At 41.6% G+C, this 25,134-nt stretch overlaps 1 protein-coding gene across 1 annotated transcript; it reads right to left on the bottom strand.

The window, feature by feature from the left end:
• Nucleotides 1-231: 231 nt before the first annotated feature.
• OLAH (oleoyl-ACP hydrolase) lies at nucleotides 232-23,368 on the bottom strand. The gene is given in 9 exon segments (XM_074357989.1): nucleotides 232-370; nucleotides 696-794; nucleotides 5,812-5,975; nucleotides 6,420-6,466; nucleotides 8,311-8,550; nucleotides 17,617-17,679; nucleotides 17,682-17,746; nucleotides 22,480-22,582; nucleotides 23,266-23,368. Coding segments are annotated over 9 exon segments (1,023 nt in total).
• Between the last annotated feature and the right edge of the window lie 1,766 nt (nucleotides 23,369-25,134).

A 25,134-nucleotide genomic window follows, 5' to 3' on the forward strand; every position in this document is an offset into this window, starting at 1 on the left:
GACTCAAATGAGACAAAGGACCCTCCCAGAAATACTGCTGACCCATTGGTCCTTTGTCCCCAGATATTTCAGTGCTCTTTGGAGAAAGACATTTGTAAATAACAAATCACCCAGACAGAAGCCAATGTATCATGTTCCAATCTTGGAGTAAAACTCATGAGCTACTTCTGAAAACTGAAGAAGAGTATCAAATGATCATTGGGGTTATTTTAAGACCAGAAGGGAGAACACCTAACAGTTGAGCATCAGTAGTTCCAGACATTTGGTTATGTAGTTCGTGAGGAAGGTCTCATTGGAAGGTTGCATGAGATGGAAGCGGTGTCCTGGAGGTACGTGAGTGTCAAAGCTTCCACTGGTTACATCTTTCAGGCTAAAAATAAACAAAATTATATTTAATAACAAATAACACCAACAACAACAAAATATTTATTTCCAGATAACTTTTCTAGGAGCTGACGCCAGTGGTAGAGTTACGTCCAAGTTCTCACGTTCCGCATATCCTGCATTTTTCATTTCTCTGAGACCTGTCAGGATACAGTGGTATCACCTGCCTTCTTTCATTTTACTACACACAACCCACATCTCTCCATCAATGCTAAAAAAATACTTGGGCCAGTTTTCTCCTCGCTGCAGTAATTGCTAGTTGACATTAGCTGAAAATCATCAAACAAATATTTCCATAAAATACCCCAAACCATAAAACAGCTTCACCTTGCATATCCTTTACTGTATCTTCAGATCCAGTGGAGCATGTTAAGTCACAAGACAGAACAGTTTCTGAGGGTGTATCAAAGCTGCAAACATAAAAGGTAACTTTATAATTTACACCCCAGAATCTTTTCCTGTTAATAACTTCATTTAAATTAAACGTGGTGTGTCCTCACTTCTTTCCATTTTGCTATTTGCAGGAATACATTTTTTTTTACCCATGGTACTTCTCCCTGTCAGCACCTGTCTGAGAACCACTCTGGTCCAGGCTATTTTCTAAGCTCAACTAGCTTCTAAAACTGCTGGTGGCAGCAAGATGGCACCTGCACCCAGCCCAACTCAGGGTGAGGCTGGTTATATTCAGCATCTCTAACTGTCGTTCCCCAGATATGACTGCATCTCTATTTTCCAGCCCTCCATTGTCTGGCCGAGGGTTGCTATGTACAGAACAAAAGCAGGTTCATGGAAGCAGGGCCCCTGAGTTGGTTCCACCTGTTCTCAGTTTAATCACAGCAGTAGCAAACATTGACTGAGCTAGGTTCTGGGTGCTGAGTTAGCTGCTAGGGACACTTGGATACATTTACACAGTCCCTTTCCTCCTGGCAGCTGGGGAGACAGACATTAATGAAGTAACTGGACAACTACAGAGATGTGGAACCAAGTTCAGGGTGGTCTGTGAACACTTGATGGGAGTGTAGGGGGTGGGTTGCGTCAGGCAGGGTCTCCCTGGGAAATGGAGTGGGGTCTGAGATCTGAATGAACAGGAAAGACTTGGCGAAGGCGAGAGCAGCAATGCGGGGAGGAAGAAATAGAACGAGCACAAACCCGTGGCTGTTGTTCCAAGAGTGAATGGGATGTTGAGACAAACTGAGGTAGAGAAAGTAAGCCAGGGCCACGTCTAGGCTTCATGAAGGACTTTAGTCATCATAAGAGAGCCAGGAAGCCACCAAGAGGACTGAAGGTAAAGCACGTCCTGACCAGACCTGACTGTTACCCCTCTGGGTTTAATGCGGGGAATGGATTGAGGGAGACAAAGGGTCTACGAGAAGACTGGTTCAGTGGTTCTTTCAATAGTCCAGGCAAGAATTCCCACTTCCGCCCAGAATACAGAAAACTAGGAGCGCCACTCCCAGCCTAGCAAGGAACAGAAGTCCAACAAACTGCAGAATCATAACTTTTCCTTGAACTCATCAGAGAGCTGAGTTTGCAAGGCAAACTAGACACCGAATTCCAAGGAGGGCCAGGCCTCTCTAAGGAGAGGTGGGATGTGTGGACTGGCTCGCGTGGGCAGCGCATGGGAGGAGGGGGTGTCTGCTGCTCATGCGGATAAGAAGAAATCAGCTCAGATGTTAAAGTGCTGGAGACCCCCTAGAATTCTCTAGGGGTTCACAGGAAAGACTGGGACAAAGGCAGGAGGCCAGAAAGAGCCCTCTCTGTGGGGCAGGTGGGCAGCAGGAAATTAGTGACCATGAGATGGGCACTAACCCTGTCCCTTGCCCAAGTCCTTCCTTCCTGCTAAGCAAAAACTCAGCTGCTGGAGGGGGGGCATCAGACACTTCCACCCCCTGGGCACATGTGAAGACCCATGGTGGGTGATAGGAGCATTAACCCCCCACCCTTGGGAAAGGAATAGGAAATGGTCTTGGGCCCACAATTCTATACAAAAACCAAGAAGAAGTCCTCTACTTCTGGGGAGGACCTGGGAAGCTCTACCCCAAACCAACCACACACAAGGAGAAGGAGCAGGCACACTGAGAAAGTCCCACCTGGGAGGCTCAGGCACAGAAGGCCCGCCTGAGATAGAAGCTCAGGACTGAACAGGATGTCCAAGACTTCCCTGTGTCCCCCTGGGGCAGCATCTCACACAGGGTAACAAGCAACAGCTGTCTGTCACTGAGGAGAACCTGGAGAGAGACTCTTCTGTGAGGTGCAGGGAAGACTGAAAAATTGAGAAAAATTCTCCAGCAACCCAGCCTCCACAGTAAACTCACAGTAACTTGGGAGCAGTGTTGCCCTGAAGTAACCACAGTAACAACAAAACCCAAACACAGCTCATCTCCAGTGTCAACTGACTCAACTCCACACACATTAGGCAGAAGAGGAGATGTGCTCAAATCCAGGTGTGAAAAATATTTATATCAGTCTCTGTTTTATGCATGATATCCTGCTTTCAATAAAAATAATTATCAGACACACAAGGAAGCAAACAATAACTCCATTATCAAGAGGCAAAGCAATCAAAAGAATCAGGCTCAGATAAGACCCAGATGTTAGAACCATCAGGCAGGGACCTTACAGCTTCTATGACTGACACGTTAAAGGAGTTCATGGAAAAGGTGGACAACATACATGAACAAATGAGGAAGTTCATCAGAGAGGTGAAGGCTCTGAGAAAGAGTCCAAAAGAAATTCTAGAAATAAGCGGCAACAATGAGGAAGTCCTTTGACAGTCTCATCGGTAGACCTGACACAGCTGAGGAAAGAATCAGTGAACTTGAAGATGGTTGATAGAAACTATGCAACTGAAACACAAAGAACAAAAGAGTCTGAAAAAGACAGAACACCTGAGAGCCAGGGGGCAATATCAAACAGTCTGATGTGTGTGTGGTCAGGGCCCCAGAAGGAGAGCACAGAGCAGCACGACGGTCCAGGCAAGAGAGGAGGCAGCCTGGGCAAGCTGGGGGCAGCCAGAGCTTTCCTGCCCGCCACAGGCTTTCAGTCTGGCTGCCAGGCTCCGAGTGTGGTGGTAGCGGCGGGAAGGAGAGGGGTGAGAGGCTTTCTCAGGCCTGATTTCATTTTTATTGGAAAGCGCTGAGAGCTACAGAGAGGTGAAGAGAGAATAGACTGAGAAAGGGGACAGGGCAGGGGCAAAGGGAGGAGGAGAATCCGGAGAGCAGGGTTTGGGGAGAATGCTTGGGATCTGGAGACCGGAAGTCAATGGATGTGGGTAGCGACTGTGATTTGATTCACTGGGGAGAGGGTGAGAATATTAGGGTTTTTTGGGGGGTGGGGGTGGGGGGTTGGATTCTGTGAGTGGAATATCCCTGTGAGTGATTTCTCTTTTATGTCTGGTTTTAAGGAGATTTCTTTTGAGAACTTTTGAGAGTTTAGCTAAAAGACTGTATAATGTTGCTGCCTGGCATCTACACAGTGTGGCCAGGTGGCCAGTGGGAGCCTTGAACTGACAGTACCCCTCCTGCAACCACACGCAGAATCAACAGTAAGGGTGAGCTGCTTATATGACCCTCCTAACAGCCCTCGTGATAGGTTCCTCCCGACCTCCCAGACCCTTCCTTCGTGTGCCCCTTAGATGACTCCCATGAAGCTAACCAAAACCTACTCTTTGCAGTTTGAATTGACCAATCTGGCCTTAGCCCGGGACCGTCCCCCCATCCCTCCACTCATGCATAAAGCACCCCTTAATAAAGGCAGGTGCCTCGGGTCCTGCCACCTCTCTGCCTGCACCCCAGCCTCAACCTCCCCGCGGGGCCCCTCAGGTGTGCTGTGGACGTCCCCCAGGACCTGTGAATCATGAACTTCTCTATTTCAGTTTCTCTTGTGATCTGTTGCTGAACCTCAGCTCCCTTTCTAACACTCGGGGTTCTTCTTAACAAGTGTTAATTTAACGAAGTCATGAGAGCCTTGGGTAAGTGAACTTTTTTTGGTTGTGTTTTGTTTGTAAAAATCGCATGTGGTTTGTTATGTGTCAGACTGTTTACTACACACGACCCTGTTTAACCCTCACCACAGCAAGTGGAGGGAAGGACTCTTAGCGTACCTTCCTCCGACAGGTGAGCCGCAGACGAGACCCCTGCTCCCAGCCTCACAACTAGTCAGCCACGGGCTTGGATCCTGGGAAGCAGACTCTGTAGATGGCACGCTTAATTCACTGTTGTGCAAGGCTTAATTATTAAAATGTAGCTTTTGCATACATGATTTTACATCCACAGTGGTTTGGATTACTTTTCCATGTGGGGCAGATGTCGGACTGGTGTTTCTTTGATTCTGACTCTCTGCTAAGCCAGAAACAGAGACAGTTCAGCCCTGCAAGGGTCACACTTGCTCAGATGGTTGGGGTAGAAATGGAGAGAGATGGACAGATAGAACTGGGAGGCAGATGGTGGACTTAGTGATGGATTGGTGGTGATCACTGAGTGCAGGGATGTGGCAGAGATAAACAGGATTGTCTCTGTTCTCAAGTTACTGGAAGTTGGCTCCACTTTTTTTTTTTTTTTTTTTTTTTTCTGTTTGTGTAAATTCCTAGTCACAGGTGCTGCCTGTTGTGGCCCTAGGCTCAGTTCCAGACTTTGTACAGGAAATAAAACACACGCCCAAGCACCTGGCTTCAGGTAACCTGCGCAGAGGAGACAGAGCCCAGGCACAACAGAAGACATGCATGACCGTATATGATGGTGACTAAGGGCCGAAAGCTGGCCCTCTGTACCTGCTATGAGAAAGCTAGGCTAGGAAGAGCCATTTGTGGGTTCACATCCCTGGGGTCAGCAACTAGAATGTTAGGACTTCAGTCCTATCAGAAGAACCAAGTGTCAGTAGAGACGTCTCAGGAGGCAGAACGTGATTAGGTGCCCTGGAGCAAAATTCACAAAACAGCCAGCGCTTCCCCAGACCCAGTTAACCTCCATACTTAAGAAGTCGCGGTCCACATCTGCTGACCCCCTAAGAAGATGAGGATCCGATGGCATCAATTTTTTAAACAAATATTTCTTGTGTGATACAACATGCATATTTGTGGGGGAGGGTAACTAGGTTTATTTATTATTATTTTTAACTGAGGTACTGGGGATTGAACCTAGGACCTCGTGCATGCAAAGGACACACTCTACCATGAGCTATACCATCCCTAAAACATGCATATTGAACCATATATATATATTTTTTTAAGAAATATATTCTCTATTCATCCTTCATTGATACAAGTTCTGTGTCCAGGCTCCATTCTAATTCAGTAAAAATCTCACAGGTGAGCCTCAAAGGAAAAGAAGTGAAACTCTGCCCTCTTGGGTAAGGAGGCTCCGAGAACTGCCCATCTACCATTTCCACAGACCATGATACATTAAAAAAAAAAAAACCTTGGTTGCCTACATGTAATTACTAGCGCTGTGTGCATCTGCCAGCACTTTGGGACTACATTGTTGTAAAAGTTCCCTGTCATCAATAAGTTCGTTGGGAGTGCCTCCAAAATCCTTTATGAAACAGACAACTTGCTCTTTTGACAAACTGTCAGCTTCAGGGATGCAAATCCGGATCTTTGATTTGAAACATTAACAACATAGGCCTAACACTTCATTTAATGCTACCCACGCTCCCTTTTGGTGGTTACAAAGACTCTCTGATCTGGTTGGTTTGCTGAATGTTAAGTTCCCAGGTGACTCAGGATGAAAGAAAACGCACTCACAGTCAGTATTAGCTAGGAGATGCCAGGGCCGTGCAGGCTCCGAGCTGGAAACAGTTAAAGCACATCTCGGAGGAAAGGAGAGAGGAGGATATTGAAAGGGGTGTGTGAGTGTGTTCTTGAACTGACAGTATCTCTACTGTTGTCCCTGTGCTGGACCAGAGTTCACCAGCCAGGAGGATAATGCCTTCATGTTCTTGCCTTCAGTTTCCGTCCTTCCCACCGCCCACCTAAGGAAGCTACTTACGTGAGGGGCGTTGTGCTTGACACAAATGACTGCACTGGGTGCAGCTCATACTTTCCTTTTCGGTAAAGCACCGTCAGGAACGCAGGATGGGCCCCATGCTACATTTGGGGAAGAAAAACATGGTGCCTGTTCAACAAAACCAACGACAATCCATCAAAAAAGTTCATGAAAACAAGTGTCATCAGCACAGCAATAGTCACGAAACAGTCCAAAGAAACGCCTCAGTTAGCTGAGTAACAACTAATTTATTTGTAAAAGGTATATTTTCAGTGATTTATATCAGCATAAAAAGTGTTTAAAGGCATCCTCAACAATTCAAACTAAGATTTCGTACTGAGTTCCACAACATCTCGAAGTTAAATTTGCTCTTTCCCTTGAAAGACAGATACCACTACATCTTTAACAGTATCGGTCGGTGGTTCTCAAAGCAGAGTCTGGGCTCTCTCAGGAATTCCTGAGAACTTTCCAGGTGGCCTATGAGGTTCAAGTGATTTTCAGGGTAATTCTAAAATATCATTTGCCTTTTGAACTTCCACTTTTTCATGAGAGACTAGTTGAGTTTCCATACCCCATGTGTGGCATGGGGCATTGCCACAGTGAGAACACAAGCAGCAGTGGGGATTTGGCTGCCTTCTGATAATCCAGGCATTGGACAGATTTGCCGAAGTGTCAAACAATGCCACTCTTGTTGCCATGTTTTTTGGGGAAAATAGAATCTTTGATGTAAAATATATATGCTTTATGTCAACATACAAGGGGTTTATTAATGTCAAGATAAGTTAAAAAGCTTTAAAGTTTTGTAATTTTAATTTCTAACATGGTGAGTATTGGCAGATAAATCACACAGGACCTCAATGCTTTTTAGAAGTATTAAAGCAATGTTGCAACCAAAAAGTGTATGAACTGCTGTAGACGTACTTGGGATATATTTTGTAGATGTTATTGCCAGAGATAATTTTTTGTAAATATTTTAGGAGGAGGAAGAAAGGGGAACTCAGTCCTCTGTTCACTGAGGATGGAGTGTGTATAAGTTGCAGGTAATTTGGAAATATATATCAAGAGCTTTATTCATGTGCATATCATTAGCCTAAATTCTGGAAATGTACCCTTAAGGAACCTAGAAGACTTGTACACTAAATTTTCTACAAAAATGCTCATTGAAGTGTTTTCATAACAGAAAAAGATAGAAGTAACTCATATATCCACAGGAAGAGATGGGCAAAAAAAAAATGTCTTGAAGCAATGTAATCTTAGAGCAGTCAAAGATTTCCACAGCAATAATAAGTAGGGGGGAAAATCAGGAAAAAATAGAAAGTAGATTTCATCAAGTAAAAATACCATCACAATTCTGGGATGCTGGATACTTTGTTATCTCTATAAATATTATATAATATAGAAGCCAAAATGTATTCCATCCTTGCCATATACTAAGTAATTTATCATTATCATTCATTTAATTCTCACAAATAGGAACCAGCATTATTCAGCTTTACAGAGGAGGAAACTAGTTCAGAAACCTAAGGAAATTGCCACAGGTCAAACTGGGTAAGAGGTTGTCACAACTCCAGAGTTCATGAACTAACCTCAAAATTCTACAGCGTAACTTATGAAACAAATACTATTTATATAACTTTTTTTTAAATTTTAAAACTAAATGGGCTGTAAGTTGCTGCTAGAGTCTTGATCTTACAAAGGTAAAATGACCCTACAGGCTGCCCATTTGTGAGAATTGTGGCTGGTCACAACTACCCAACATGCTGGGACTAGTTTCAAAAGAGAAGAGGCCAGAAAAGCCTAGCACTTACACAACCCCCCAAAGAAAGATTTCAGTTGATCTCATCACCTGACATTTGCATGCTTATGGCCCCTATTGCAGAACTTTTCTCAGTCTGACGTTCTTGAGAACAGCTGTAACCATATTTCATCAATCATTCTTTTAAGCAGGGATGAAGCAATGTCACCCAAACAAAGGCAAGCAACATTAACCGTGGATTTGTGATTGAAGAAACTCCCCGGCTGTCTTTCAAAACAGATGTCAAATACCTATGGCCAAAAAATGAAAATGTTTTATTCTGGAGGACTGGCAGTAGCACACAGGTAATTTCATCAACAACCTGGTAGATGTCACTTGCAAAAGATTCCTCAAGCAGACTTTCTCATCCAGCAAGCCTTATGGCGTGTGCTGGAGTTGGAGAAAGACAGCTAATACATGCGGACGGCGAGAGAGATTCTGTGACGCTGGGAAAGGGCTTATGTCATCATGATGCGAACAGTTTCAAAGAACTGAGTAATAAAGGCCAATTCTAAGGAGAAAAAACTTTGGGAATTTGTTGATAAAAAGAGAACAAAATGCAGATGACTAAATATCTGAAAAAAACCCTCTCCAACTAAAAAACACCTAGAAATACTAGATGAATCACATACGTAGAGTTTGGCTCACAGTAAGATAAGGGAACACCTAGAAGGAAAAAAAATAAGAGGGAACTGAAATTCTAGTAGTAAGCATGTGCTAATGGAATGGCTGTCAGCCACATATATCAGGACAGTTAAAAATAGGGCGTCAAGAGTGGCTGAGAGAGGCAGGGCTTTGGCGTGCTTTAAATTCGTGACAGAGGCAACGGACTAGTGGAACAGAATAGAGAGCTGAGAAATAGATCCCACGTATCTGGAAACTCAATTTATAAATGAACTGGCATTTAAAAATCAGTGGGAAAAGGGTGTAGACCTCTGACTAAATGCTGCCAAGTCAACTAGTTATTCAGGTGAAATAAATACAGTTGGATACCTGGCTCCTACACCATATACAAAAGTCAGTTCTAGCTTAGATATGACATAATACTTAAGAACTGACAGAAGACAAGACAACATAGGGAAACAACTTTGTGACTGAGGGTTAGGGAATCCTTATTCTTTAGGGTATACTTTTAAAGCAAGCCATAACAAATACAAACTTTAAGAGTGATAAACAACAAGTTTCTTCTGCAGAACACAGAAAACTACATGCAATATCTTGTAGTGACCTGTAATGAAAAAGAACATGAAAACAATGATATGTATGTACATGCATGACTGCAACATTATGCTGCACACCAGAAATTGACACGACGTCGTGAGCTGACTGTACTTCAGTTTAAAATCATATAAGACAAAAAAGTGATAAACTTTATTATATTAAAACTTAAAAATTCTATGAATCAAAAGACACAACATAAAGAAGTGGCACAGACTGGGAAAGACATTTTAACCCACAAAATATAAAACAGGTAGGGTCAAGAATATGTAAAGAATTTCCACATGTTAATAAAAAACCGGAATCAAATGGAAAAGCGGGCATAAGATGCCAACAAGAAACTAACAGGAAAGAAGACATAAATAGCAATACATATATGAAAAGGTGCCCGGTCTCACCTATAATAAGGGTTATTTAGTTTAAAATCAGAATAACTTCTTTATCCTATAATGGGAAGTTGTAGCTTTTGACCACCTTCCCCCATTTCCTCCATCCCCACTTCTGTTCTCTGAGTTCGTTTTTTTGGATTCCACATCTAAGTGATAGCATACAGTATTTGTCTTTCACTGTCTGACTTATTTCACTTAGCATGATGCCCTCAAGTTCCATCCTTGATGTCAGGATTTCCTTTTTTATGGCTGGGTGATATTTCACTATCTATTGATCTATCAAGATACCACACTTTGTATATCATTTATCTGTAGATGGATACTTAGATTATTCCCATGTCTTCGCTATTGTAAGTAATGCTGCAGTGAACATGGGAAGGGGTACAGATATCTCTTCAAGATACCAATTTGGTTTCCTTTGGTTATATACCCAGACATGGGATTGCTGGATCATGTGGTACTTCTATTCTTAATTTTTTGAGGAACCGCCGTACTGTTTTCCACGATGGCTCCACCAATTTACATTTCCACCAACAGTGCACAAGGGTTCCCTTTTCTCCACATCCTCGCCAATGCTTGTTCCCTCTCGTCATTTTGAAAATAGCCATTTTAACAGGTATGAGGTGCTACCTCATGGTTTGGATTTGCATTTTCCAGACAGTGATATTGAGCACCTTTTCATGTACCAGTTGGCCATTGGTAAGTTATGTTTGGAATAATCTTTATTCAATTTCTCTGCCCATTTTAAAATCAGATAGTTTGGGTTTTTTTGGTACTGTGTTGTATGAGGTACTTATATAGTTTAGGTATTAACCCCTTCTTAGATGTGTGATTTGCAAATATTTTCTCCCACTTGGTAGGTGGCCTTTTTGTTTTGTTGGCTGTTTCTTTTTCTGTGCAGAAGCTTTTTAGTTTTGCATCATCCCTCTTGTTTATTTTGCTTTTGTGTTTGTGCTTTCGGTGTCGTATCCAAAAAGCATCACAGAGATTAATGTCAAGGAGCTTTCTCTTTGTTTCCTTCTAGGACTTTTACAATTCTCGGTCTTACATTTAACTCTTTAATTCAGTTTGAGTTAATTTTTGTGAGTGACGAGATGGGTCTAGTTTCATTCTTTTACATGTGAATATCTGTTTTACTTGCACCATTTACTGAAGAGACTGTCTTTTCTCCCCTGAGTATTCCCACCTGTCTTAAATATTAGTTGGTTGTATATTCTGGGGTTTACATCTGAGCTTTTGATTCTGTTCCATTTGTCTATGTGTCTGTTTTTATGCAAGTAGCATAGTTTTGATTACTGTGAATAAATTCTGGGGATGTAATGTACAGCATGATGACTATAGTTAACAGTACTATATGTATATTTGAAAGTTGCTAAGAGAGTAGGTCTTTAAGTTATCATAGGAAAAAAAGCCATAATTGTGCGAGGTGATGGATGCTAACTTGTGGTGGTAACCATTTCACAATAGATGTCACATCATTATGTTGTTCATCTTAAACTTGTACAATGTTTCGTCAATTGTATTTCAGTAAAACTGGAAAAAAAAACAGAACACAATCACAATAATTTCATGCACAGATTGGCAAAAAATCAAAAACCTTAGCAATCATTTCATCAAGGAGATAGAGCAATAAGAATTCCCATGTCCTGCTTTGGCAGAGTGAATCATTACAGTTTCTTTGGAGAACAGTTTGACAATATCTCCTATAGTTGAAGACATTCATATTCCACCACCCAGAAACTCCACTCCTAGAGGTAGACTCTTACCCATGCACGCAAGAACATGTGCAGTTGGCCCCTGGACAAGAGTTTGAACTACAAGGTCCATTTATGTGCATTTTTCAATGAGAAATACTACAGCACTATGTAAAACACGGCTGATCGAACCCACAGGTGCTCAACCACAGGTACAGAGGGCTGGCTGTAAGTTGTACGTGGATCTTCGACTGTGCAGAAGGTCAGTGCCCCAACCCATGTTGTTTAAGGGTCAACTGTATATGAGAATGCTTACAGAAATTGTTACTAATAGCAAAGAAAGAAAGAAACCTTAATGCCTATAAAGAGAAGAATAGACACATAACTGCATTATAGTCACACAGTGGAATAATATATAATAGTTAAAAATCAATGAAGTAGAGAAACACATATCCACATGATGAATCTCAAAAAATAGAGGACAGAACAAGTGTTTTATTTGTGTAAAGTTGTGTAAAGTTAGAAATATGTAAAATGATACTATATCTTGTGTGTATGTGAGGAAACCAGAAGAGGAGAGAGCAGACACAGTTGGGGAGGAGTACAAGTAGCCTGGTTTGTGTTCAGCTGTGCCATTTTATTCTTTAAGGGGAACAGTAGGAATGGTTAAATTTGTGGTATTATTTCTTAGACACTGTTATATATCAAGTATTTAAAAATTTATTTAAATGAGCAGCACTTAAGTGACTGTATTGAACCATCTGTTGTTGATTAAAAATCTCTTATGAAAGTGCTTCCAACAAGTTCTAAAAATACATTTATACATTAGCAACAGGGCTCTCTTCTCCCAGTGAATGGATTTTTTTTTTTTTTTTTTTTTTGAGACCTCCATGGCGGAGTTGTGGTGACTGGTAAGTGGCAGGAAAGGGGCTGCCGAAGCAGAAGGGACCAGAGAGGTGTAGTGCTCGGAAGGCACATCTCCAGGGGAGAGAAAGTCACCTTCGAAAGGGGGAAGCATCCCTTGAAGGCCTGATGCCACGCAAAAGAAAAAAAAATAAAAGGAAGAAAGGAAACGACTGAAGAGAAGAGCCCTACATATACCACGTGGTATCAAAGAATCAGAACAATGAGGAACCGCCAACCGTGCAGTTACTAATTTCTAAACTGCACTTCACTATAGCGGCAGAAGAGGGCGCTCTTGAACTAGGACGCAAAGTAAGCACCAAGCCGCCTTGGCCCCCAGTAGAATGACCTGTTTTCTGGGTCAGGAAAATCCAACAGACTTCATCCGGAACAGAAATACACACAACACACAGAGAATATGTATTAAACTTTTTCAGCGAATGAAAATGCTTTTTTAAAAAACTCAGCAAGCCGAAGAAAATACCGACACCCCAACATGAATCAAATTTCACTAAATGAGAAATTGCAGGAATGAAACAACACTGTAACTCCATAAATCTAAAATTCTGACCAGAAACAGACAAATTATTGTGAAAAGAGCTGACAGAATACTGGAAAGAAATGGAATAAAAAGACAAAAATTATTTCAAAAATGACTGAAAGTTGTCTATGTGATAACTGATGCAAAGTATTTAAAAGGATGCAGAGGATGAGAATAAAAGAGCTATAAAGAGGAAGACAAAAAAGGAAAAGATCCCAAAAGGAAGTGATAATCATAAAAGGTGGAAAGAGTTTCAGCATAGGAATAAATACTCTCAAGAAAATGTAAACAAAATAAAATACTGGAAAAGAACTAGTATTTGAAATTATGATCCATGCAAACTTGCCTGAAATCAAATAAGACATGAAACTGTGCATTGAAAGATTTTAACTCTAGAGGAAACTGGGTGAGAGCAATCTTTGCAAATTTTATATATATCTAAAGCTATTTTTAAAATAGCCGTGTTTTGAAAAATAAATGGAGATCTCAATCAGAAGTTAAAAAAGAATTCTGAAGCAAGTATGCTGAAATAGTCATATGGAAAGGGCAGGGAATAGTTGATACAGATGGTTTGTTACATTACTCTGTTGAACCAGCTTTCCAGTTTTGGTTGTGAAAAAGTATCTTGCAGTGGAGGAACCCTCTCATTGAACAAATAGATAAAGGTGAATAAAACACACACACAGGCATACAAAGACACATACGTGTGCACGATCTGTTTGAAGCCATTAGAGAACCGCTGAGGCCACCAGGACTTCCCTGCAGAGAGAACTCCAGAGAAGGGGACTGGGATTCCTCCAGGCACTTTCCCACTGTGGAGATGTATCAGTTACTTGTTAGATGTCCTGAGTTCTAGACTCCAGGCTGAGGCTTGCTTCTCAGAGGCCAAGAACCAGCAGAGCTATTTGCGTTCCCACAGAGCCAGAGAGATAAAAATGGGAAGACAGTGCTGCAAAGGCAGTCAGAAATTACATGCCATGATCGATCTCCATTCCCCATCCAGCAACAAGGAAGATCCTAGGACAGATAAGGCAATAAATGTAGACTGAAGCACAGAGAGAAAAGGGGTTTAAAAAACTGAACAGAGAAGGGGAGGGTAATAGCTCACTGAGAGAGCACATGCTTAGCATGCATGAGGTCCCAGGTTCAATTCAATCCCCAGTACCTCCACTGGAAAAAAAAAAAAAAAAAACTGAACAGTCTGTGACCTGTTGGATGATATCAACTAACTTGTTTAAGTGGGTAACAGAATTTCTTACTTTAGACACAACCACACAAAATTTATGGGGCACAGCAAAGGCAGTGCTAAGAGGGAAGTTTATAGTGATACAGGCCTTCCTCAAAAAAGAAGAACAATCTCAAATAAACAATTTAACCCACCAGCTGAATGAACTAGAAAAAGAAGAACAAAAAACCCCAAAAGGCAGCAGAAGGAAGGAAATTATAAAGATTAGGGAGGAAATAAATAAAATACAGATTAAAAAGACAATAGGAAAAAATCAATCAAACCAAAAGCTGGTTTTCTGAAAAAGTAAATAAAATCGACAAACCTCTGGCCAAACTCACAAAGAAGAAAAAAGAGAGAGCACAAATTAGCAAAATACGAAAGGATAATGGAGAAATTACAGCAAATAAAATAGAAATACAGGATATCATACAAGAATATTATGAAAAACTGTATGGAACCAAACTGGATAACCTAGAGGAGATAGACAAGTTTCTGGAAACATGCTGTCCACCAAAACTGAATCAAGAAGAAACTGACCACTTGAACAAACCGATCACTAGAAATGAAATTGAAATAGCAATAAAAAACCTCCCTACAAGCAAAAGTCCAGGACCGGACGGCTTCACCAGGGAATTCTACCAAACATACAAAGAAGAACTCATACCAGTCCTTCTCAAACTCTTCCAGAAGATTGAAAAGGAGGGAATATGCCCAAACTCATTCTATGAAGCCACCATCACACTGAGACCAAAACCAGGCAAAGACACTACAAAAAAAGAGAATTAATTATAGGCCAATATCACTGATGAACATAGACGCCAAAATCCTCACCAAAATTTTAGCAAATAGAATCCAACAACATATAAAAAAGATTACACATCATGACCAAGTGGGGTTCATCCCAGGGACACAAGGGTGGTTCAACATACGCAAATCAGTCAATGTAATACATCACATCAACAAGAGAAAGGACAAAAACCACATGATCATCTCAATCGATGCAGAAAAAGCATTTGATAAAATTCAACACCCATTTATGATAAAAACTCTCACCAAAGTGGGTATAGAGGGGACATATCTCAACATAATAAAAGCTATAATGACAAACCTACAGCCAGCATAGTACTCAACGGTGAAAAACTCAAAAGCTTCCCACTAAAATCTGGGACAAGAAAAGGATGCCCACTATCACCACTCCTATTCAACATAGTCCTGGAAGTCCTAGCCACAGCAGTCAGGCAAGAGAAAGAAATAAAAGGGATCCAAATTGGAAAAGAAGAGGTGAAAGTGTCACTATATGCTGACGACATGTTACTATACATAGAAAACCCTAAAAAGTCCACACAAAAACTACTAGAGCTGATTGAAGAATTCAGCAAGGTAGCAGGTTACAAGATTAACATTCAAAAATCAGTTACATTTCTTTACACTAATGATAAATCAACAGAAGAAGAAAGTAAAGAAACAATCCCCTTTAAAATAGCACCCAAAGTAATAAAATATCTGGGAATAAATCTAACCAAGGAGGTGAAAGAATTATACACAGAAAACTATAAACCATTGATGAAGGAAATTAAAGAAGACTTTAAAACATGGAAAGATACCCCATGCTCCTGGATTGGAAGAATCAATATTGTTAAAATGGTCACACTGCCCAAGGCAATCTACAGATTTAATGCAATCCCTATTAAATTACCCAGGACATATTTCACAGAACTAGAACAAATCATAATAAAACTTATATGGAACCACCAAAGACCTAGAATTGCCAAAGCATTACTGAAGAGAAAGAAACAGGCTGGAGGAATAACTCCCAGACTTCAGACAATACTACAGAGCTGCAGTCATCAAGACAGCATGGTATTGGTACAAAAACAGACATATGGACCAATGGAACAGAATAGAGAGCCCAGAAATGAACTCACAAACTTTTGGTCAACTAATCTTCAACAAAGGAGGCAAGAATATACAATGGAATAAAGACAGTCTCTTCAGCAAATGGTATTGGGAAAAGTGGACAGCAGCATGTAAAGCAGTGAAGCTAGAACACTCCCTTACACCGCACACAAAAATCAACTCAAAATGGATCAAAGACTTAAACATAAGACAAGATACAGTAAACCTCCTAGAGGAAAATATAGGCAAAACATCATCTGACATACATCTCAAAAATTTTCTCCTTGAAGAAATAAAAGCAAGAATAAACAAATGGGAACTAATTAAACTTACAAGCTTCTGCACTGCAAAGGAAACCATAAGTAAAACAAAATGACAACCTACAGAATGGGAGAAAATTTTTGCAAGTGAAACCGACAAAGGCTTGATCTCCAGAATATATAAGCAGCTCATATGACTTAATAAGAAACAACCAAACAACCCAATCCAAAGATGGGCAGAAGACCTAAACAAGCAATTCTCCAAGGAAGATATACAAATGACCAATAGGCACATGAAAAAAATGCTCCATATCACTAATTATCAGAGAAATGCAAATCAAAACTACAATGAGGTATCACCTCACATCAGTCAGAATGGCCATCATTCAAAAGCCCACAAGTGACAAATGCTGGAGAGGCTGTGGAGAAAAGGGAACCCTCCTACACTGCTGGTGGGAATGCAGTTTGGTGCAGTCACTGTGGAAAACAGTATGGAGATTCCTCAAAAGACTAGGAATAGACTTAACTGTAAGATCCCTGGGCTTATATCCAGAAGGGACCCTACTTCAAAATGACACCTGCACCCCAATGTTCATAGCAGCACTATTTACAATAGCCAAGACATGGAAACAGCCTAAATTTCCATCAACAGGTGACTGGATAAAGAAGAAGTGGTATAGTTATACAATGGAATAGTATTCAGCCATAAAAACCAACAACATAACACCATTTGCAGCAACATGGATGTCCCTGGAGAATGTCATTCTAAGTGAAGTAAGCCAGAAAGAGAAAGAAAAATACCATGTGAGATCGCTTATATGTGGAATCTTAAAAACAAAAACAAAAACAAAAAACCAAAGCATAAATACAAAACAGAAATAGACTCATAGACATAGAATACAAACTTCTGGTTGCCAGGGGGGTGGAGGGTGGGAAAGGATACACAGGGATTTCAAAATTGTAGAATAGATAAACAAGATTATACTGTATAGCACAGGGAAATATACACAAGATCTTATGGTAGCTCACAGAGAAAAAAATGTGACAATGAATATATCTATGTTCATGTATAACTGAAAAATTGTGCTGAACACTGGAATTTGACACAACATTGTAAAATGATTGTAAATCAATTAAAAATGTTTTTAAAAAAAAAAGAATTTCTTACTTTACAAATATAAAAATCAGCTTCTTGAAGAGCAATCTGGAATGCCTGTTAGTATTAATAATCTTCCCATAAGGAAAAGCTTTATTGTGCTTCAAATTCCTTTAAGTACATATCATCTGACCTGATAAATCACTTAGATGATGATGGAAGTTAACACACCTTCTATTGAATTAGGAAACATTTTGCCCCATCTGGCAAAGTAAGTGGAGCCACCTCCTCGCGGGGAAAGCAAACCAGCGTAAAAAGTGCATCGGGGTTTTTGCATAAGCAGTTCACAACTTTTTCAATCCTAGGGGAAAATTCAGATATATTTAATATGATGTAAATCACTTAACCTGTCTGAACTGAATTTGGTGTGTTTTAATGGAAATTTTTATTAATTATATGTTCCAATATAAAGTGATTGCCAATTTTTCCAACAAGAAAGGCCAAAAAGGCTTTTATAGGTTTTGTTTTTGACGAATAGAATATATAAACTTATAAGGGTATAAGTGAAATTGTCATCAGGTATCTGTATGTAACATTTATTAAGTATGTTTCATATGCACACTTAAAGCAATAGAAATGTTAGTTTGGAAATCACATTTTTCACAATTTAGGGAATAGCTTTTTTTCTTTAACATTTTTTATTCAGTTACAGTCATTTTACAATGTTGTGTCAAATTCCAGTGTAGAGCACATTTTTCAGTTATTCATGAGCATACATATATTCATTGTCACATTTTTCTTTCACCGTGAGCTACCACAAGATCTTGTATATATTTCCCTGTGCTATACAGTATAATCTTGTTTATCTACTCTGAATATGCCCATCAGTATCTACAAATTTTGAACTCCCAGTCTGTCCCTTCCCACCCCCTCCCCCCAGCAACCACATGTTTCTATTCTAGTTTTATCTAAGCAGTTTTATCTCAGTATCTTAATGATGTCTGGAGCAACTTTTCAAGTCATCTGTAAGTTTTCCATAACACATAATTTTCACTCCCTTCTGAATGTTAGATAAAAGAAAATTTTTGCATCTGCATTTAATGTTGTCTCTGGAAATTTTACCCCAGGATCCAAGTATCCAGTCACCTAGTATTAGGATAATTTCTTGTTTTAAAAAAAGCAATATATATATTGAATATATCTATTACACATGATAGATACTTATATTCTCCATAAGGTAAACATTTCCTATAAAATTTTCAAATTAACCATTGAATTGTTAACATAGATATGTAGTTTTTCCAAATGTGAGATTATCAACCCTAGTATTATGATTAAATCTGTTTTGACTCCTTTTTTTTTTTTCAAGAAGTGCCAGTTTTTTTCAGCTGATCTCTACAAGCATCCAAAACTAACAAAGACTGAGGTTTTTTCAGGCTCACATGTGTTCTCTAAAGAGGACTTTGTTTTTCATAATAAAATAATGGAGAGGACACTAAAAATATGAGAAACTTTATACAAACTGAAGCACAAGATAAAACCGTTCTTGGGGGAAAGACTTTTGAAGAAAAACTCTTTGCCTTATATCTGGGCACTTATGTTAATAATTGCTAATTTAAAGATAAAAATTAAAAGGACTGGTTTTTGTCTTTTGAAGAACATTGGTACTCAAAGCCAAGTTCCTAGTAACCAATCTGATCATCAGCAAACTGACTAACAATGGATCAGCCCTCAATGAAAGCTTCCAGGGTATCTATTATTTTCTGGAAGAACGCTGGAGTTTTGTTTTGTTTTGTTTTGTTTTGTTTTGTTTTAGAAATACAAAAGCGTCCCACAGAGCCTACCACAGTGTGGTAAAAAAAAAAAAAAACTACATAGCAAATAAATGGGTGATTTTCTGAACCTTACTTTTTGGGGCTATTGAAGAGTCTAGGAAGATTACTCAAATTCAGTGTTTCTTTAGAACAATTCCCTATTTTTAAAATCAAGAAGCCCTACTGCAGTCTATTTAAATTACCTGCATTCTAATTAACAAAAAACGTGTTAGAACAAGAGTGGTTTTCCATAGCTGCAGTTGTGTAATTTGCGGGAATAGGGGAGTTTTTTAAGAAGAGAATACCAAGCTATGAATATGAAATTAGGTGTGGACACTTTGATCATTAGTTTCAAGGTAAAACCATCTTCCTTCGGGTTGGGGATGAGAATGAGGGTAGGAGCTGCCTTTTTACTTACGTCATGCCATGCCAGTCCCAGTGGATCCTCAGAATCCATTTGGATGGGGTACCGACACTACAAAGTGAACTCATGGTCAAGATCTCATGAGAAGGTCGAGCCTGGGAGGGGAGGGCTCATTGCTACCAAGCCTAGACCGTTAGTAGAACCCTTTCCTTCTGGGCTGTCACCTATCTCCCATCCATCCCACCTCCTGTGTCTACCTAGAGGAAGAACCGAAGACCAACGGAAGCTGAACATCATCCAGCCAACCCTCTGGGTAGAAGCCTTCTACCTGAACTTGCCTTCTCTTTACCTCCCCCTTCTTCATTTTTGACTTAAACCATAAAATCCTAGGACTTTAGAGCTGAGAGGGATCAGAGCAATCATTTAACCCACTGTTACATCCTGGTGGCTAAGGCTGTGGATAGAGAGATCCAAGTTCAAATCCTGGCTACACCTGTCGATGTGACATTAGGCAAATGACTTGAGTGATTTAAAGTCTCAATGTCCTTGTCTGTAAAAGGAGGATAATAATTGTGTCTTCCCTGTGTTTTGATTAAATGTATTAAAAATGCTTAGCATGGTCTTGGGCGCATGTTAAACAAAAATGAATATTACCTATTATTCCTTATTTGACAGTTGAAGCTGAGACTGAGAGAGATCCCTTTCCCAAGGTCACCTAGCCAATTAGTGACAAATCAGGAATTAGAACTCAAATCCTATTAATCATAGATGCTACTTCTCCACTTAACCCTTTTCCCATATTCTCAGCATCAACATGCGAGTGGACCACTGAGCTGCAGGGAGTAGACAACATATCCGGGAAGCTTTGGGCTAGAGAGATGGGGACAGGAACTCCTCTACTTTGGGGTGTAAATTGAATTGTGCCTTCACCTCTCCTAATCCACACAAATGCTTTGGCCAAGTCATGGATTTACAGTTTCACTTTAAAACCACCACCAAGTCAACACCATTTCACATAGTGAGTCGTTAGTGCCATTTATAAAACCTTGCACTCGAGGCATTGCCTACCAAGTGAGGTTTCTCTGAGAAGCTCCTTTCAATAGAAAAAGGAAACTTCCAGAGGCAGAGTACGGGGCACCTGGGGCTGGGAAGAACCAGGTGGCACAGAGAGTGACATGCCTGGCTGCCTCAGCTTTGTCTCTTCACTCCATTCCATGAGGAGATGGTGCAAACTTGCTGGTCTCAGCAACCTTTTGGCCAATGCCAGATTCACTACCTCTTTGGGTATGAAACTTCAGGTCAGCCTTGTGCATACTTTTAAATCTGTTGACTGTATTTACTGCTGCAACCCCTGCTTAAAAGAAGAGGAAGGAGGAGGAGAAGGAGAAGAAGAAGGAAGAAGAAACAATGTAACAGATGTAACTCAAGACTGTGGAGTTGCCTGCCTCAGTTCACATTCAGTTGCCAGTAAGTGCTCCCATTAACTGAACCTCCAGCAGTTACACAGAAAGACAAAGGGCAACATTTCTAAACTCTAGCAAGTAAACAACCCTGCAGCCAAACCAAGAAGAAACACCCAATACCTACTGGGGTCAGAGAGGATGCTTGCTTTTCAAATATGGATTGTCTAGATATTTATAAAATTTTAATTTGTCTAGATATTTATAAAATTTTAAATCTTAAGGAAGCATGAGGGAGCCTAAGAAAGACATTACTGCTGTGCCAAACTTCCAATTCTGCAAGCTGCACATATTCAGGAAAGAAATGGAAAATAATAATTACCCCCAAGTCTGTCACTTATAGTGGCTTTTATCCTTTTACTTCCTAGAAGCTCCTTGAATTGTGTCAAGGGCCTGGATACTCAGCTGGGAATCTCAGAATTGTTCCTGGGAGCCCAGGCTGATCCATCAGCCTCCCGACTTTTCAGGACCAGAAAGACTTGCTTAACTAGAGGAATAAAGTTCACAGAGAGCAAGGAATCCTCTTGTCACCCAGAGTGTTTTCATAGGAAGGATGGCCTGGAGTCATACTAAATCCTCAGAGGAACCACTGAATTCTTAGGTGATGATTTAAAAAATGCAGGAGAAGATGGATGCTTCTACTAAGAAAAATAGGCAGTGTCAGAGGTGGATACACATTTTCAGTGTTTACAACTTAAGGCTGTTATTGAGGGCTACAAAATTTCAATAAAATTAGACTAAATTTCTCCAGCTCTTTCTAATTGAAATTGGTACAACTTGCTCTTTCTGATGCTGTCTTACTTTTCAGTGGCACACCTTGTGCTCAGTTATACTTGGGAGGAGTAATCATTTACCCACTGTTTAAATTTACTCAACAGGCATTTCTTGAGGGCCCATCATTAAAGTCCCGAGCCATTTCTCAACATAGGAGGTATAGTCAGTGTAAGCTGGTGTTGAGATGAGTTAAGGCTGAGGGACCCAAGGCCACGATTGGAGCATTGAGATGAGCTAAGGCCATGGGACCCAAAGCCACGATCAGAGCATGTTTGTAGTATGCAGTAAATAATTGTTCCACGCATGCATCAATTATATAAGATTTAGAACAAAGAAAATAGAAGTACGCACGTGCTAGAGATATTCTGTAAGCCTAATGAACAAAGAAACTCAGACCGCGCATGTGCTGACAGAAAACAGATAAAAGCAGGACAGGTGCATCATAGGCGCACCTCCCTGTGGTAATAAGGTGTTGTTAAACCCATGGTGTCTCCGGCTGAAGTCTGTCCAGCAGTATGGCAACTCCTCGTGCATTTTTTCATTTGGGCCACTCACCTCCTAGAACCCCACATCAGCCTCCCTCGGCTGACACTTGGCGTAGTCGGCAGGATGAGGTGAGTGCCCCTTCTGAACCCCCTGCTCCTTATGGGGATGCTCTGATGGAAGCAAAGTGGCCCCCTACCTCTGTATGGTACCCGGTGGCAGCCTATTTGCTGACATGGGCTCAACCTGAGGATTGGGACACAGTTGCGCCCCGGCCAGATGACGTCCGGAGGGCATTGGAGCTGTTAGAAAATAATGTCCCATTAGCCCACCGAGAGGCAGCCGGGAGGGTGGCCTGGATGTTCTTATCTGTTTTACGGCATACTAGCTAAGACATGAGAGATTTACAGATGCAAGTGGAGGAGTTGCAGTGCAAAGAAGAGGAGCTTGAGCAGAGACCCAGCACAGCAGAAAGATGTCTGCGTGGTCCTAGCTCCGCCGCCGCTGAGAGCAGTTATGCCTGTGTAACTCCGGTCCCGCCGCCCCTGGGAGCATCCAGACGATGAGCTCCTTACAGCTCGAATAAAAGATTTGATTTTGGCTAATGGCCCAAAGGGAACGTTTGGGACTATGGCGGCGCTACTAGCACCGTATGTAGACTGCCCCATTCATGAAGTAACTGAGGTTCTGGCTCATCTGGGGGACATAGAGGTGCGCTGAAAGGGGGTACGTGCTACCAAGACTCAAGGTGAATCCAAGACCCCTCCTCCCGTGCAGTGACACAGAAAGGGAAGTCCACACCAAGGAGGAAAAAGGGGAATGCTCCAATTTTGGGAGGGCCCCAAAAGCTAGATCACCGGCAGATATGGTGTGATTTACTGGCAGCTGGCCTAGACCATGTAAAATTAGATGGCCAGGCATTGGAGGTGCTGATGGCCTTATGGAAGAAATTATGGCCTGAGCAACAATATACTCCATTGCCAACCTCCCATCAGGCCCGACAGGCGGCCTTTGCTGATTTCCTCCCAGACTAGGAGGAAGGCCAAGGTGTTCGGGACATGGGGCACCCCGATGACCGGAGGCCACATGTTGAGCTGACTATTCACTGGTCCCCCATGAATAAACAGTGAGTGCTGGCACTAGTAGACACAGGAGCTGAAATTACATTGGTGCATGGAAATCTGGAGTGTTTTCAGGGACCATGGGTTGATATAAAAGAATATGGAAACAAGCAAATGTGTGTTAAATGAGTGACTCTGATTTTGGGCATTGGCCATCTGCCCCCTGCTGCATATGAAGTGCATATATCCCCAGTAGCTGAATACATTCTGGGGATAGACATTTTGCAAGGATTGCAAATACAGACAACTCAAGGGGAATTTCGCCTGAGAGTCCGTGTGGTGAAAACAGTTATACAGGGGCATCCTCATCATGCACCTTTGATTTTGCCACAGGCCACATGAGTGGTGAATGTCCGGCAATATTGATTGCCCGGAGGCCATGAGGAAATAGGACAGACTATTCTGAAGCTTGAGGAAGCCGGTATAATTCGGCTATGCATAGCCCATATAACTCTCCAATATGGCCGGTGCGGAAGCCAGATGGCTCCTGGAGGATGACAGTGGACTATTGGAAACTGAATAAAGTCACTCCCCCCATGCATACAGCTGTGCCGAATATAACAGATTTGATGGACCGACTGTCCCATGAACTGGGTACTTGTCACTATGTGGTTGACCTGGCTAATGCATTCTTCTCGATAGACATAGCCCCTGAGAGCCAAGAACAGTTTGCCTTCTCCTGGGAAGGCAGACAATGGACATTTGTTGTGTTGCCACAGGGATATCTGCACAGCCCTACACTGTGCCATGGCCTGGTGGCCCAGGACCTGGCTACGTACGTAAAGCAACCTGGATACTGTTCGCTTGTTCCATTATATTGATGCCGTAATGCTAACCTCTGATTCTCTTTCAGATTTGGAAGCCAGGGCCACAGCGCTGCGAGAAGCCCTGGCGGGCTGGGGGCGGGCCGTGAACGAGGGCAAAGTGCGAGGACCTGGATACTCTGTCAGATTCTTGGGTGCTGTCTGGTCGGGTAAGACAGAAGTGCTGCCTGAGGCAGTAATGGACAGAATCCAGGCATATTCCCGCCCTAAAACAGCTAAACAGTTACAGACTTATTTAGGTCTTCTGGGATACTGGCGGGTGTTTATTCCTCATTTGGCCCAGATAGCCAAACCCCTGTATAAACTGATTAAAAAGGGAAAAGTCTGGAATTGGTCTGATGAGACCGAATGTGCATTTGTTAAAACTAAAAGGGCAGTGGCCCAAGCACAAGCACTGCGCACTATAGATCCAGACATCCCTTTCTGGTTGACAGTCCATGTGGACAATGATGGATATGGCTGGGGCTTATGGCAGAAACATGGGCAGCGGAAAGTGCCCATAGGATTCTGGTCTCAGTTGTGGAAAGGGGCTAAATGTCGTTATTCTCTGATTGAGAAACAGTTGCTAGCAACTTATGCATCCTTGATTGCCACTGAACCCCTGACGGGGAGGCAAGAGGTCCAAGTGCAGACCACATGCCCTGTTGCAGGATGGGTACAGACATGGACAAAGCAACCCTGATCGGGAACTGCCCAGACCCCAACTCTGACGAAGTGGGGTGCTTATTTGGAACAGAGAGCCCAGTACACCGCTAGCCCCTCGGCTGCAGAGTTGCAGCAGGTGTTAGGGCCTGTGAAATTTGTTGTGCCTGATGTACAGACGCTCCCACAACAAGGGGTGGACCCTGTGCCCAGTCCCTTTCGTGAAGGGAAAGGGCCACCCCCGGGAACTGCTTGGTATACTGATGG

This window comes from Camelus bactrianus, chromosome 35 (assembly GCF_048773025.1).
Source record: "Camelus bactrianus isolate YW-2024 breed Bactrian camel chromosome 35, ASM4877302v1, whole genome shotgun sequence".
Taxonomy (NCBI): Eukaryota; Metazoa; Chordata; class Mammalia; order Artiodactyla; family Camelidae; genus Camelus; species Camelus bactrianus.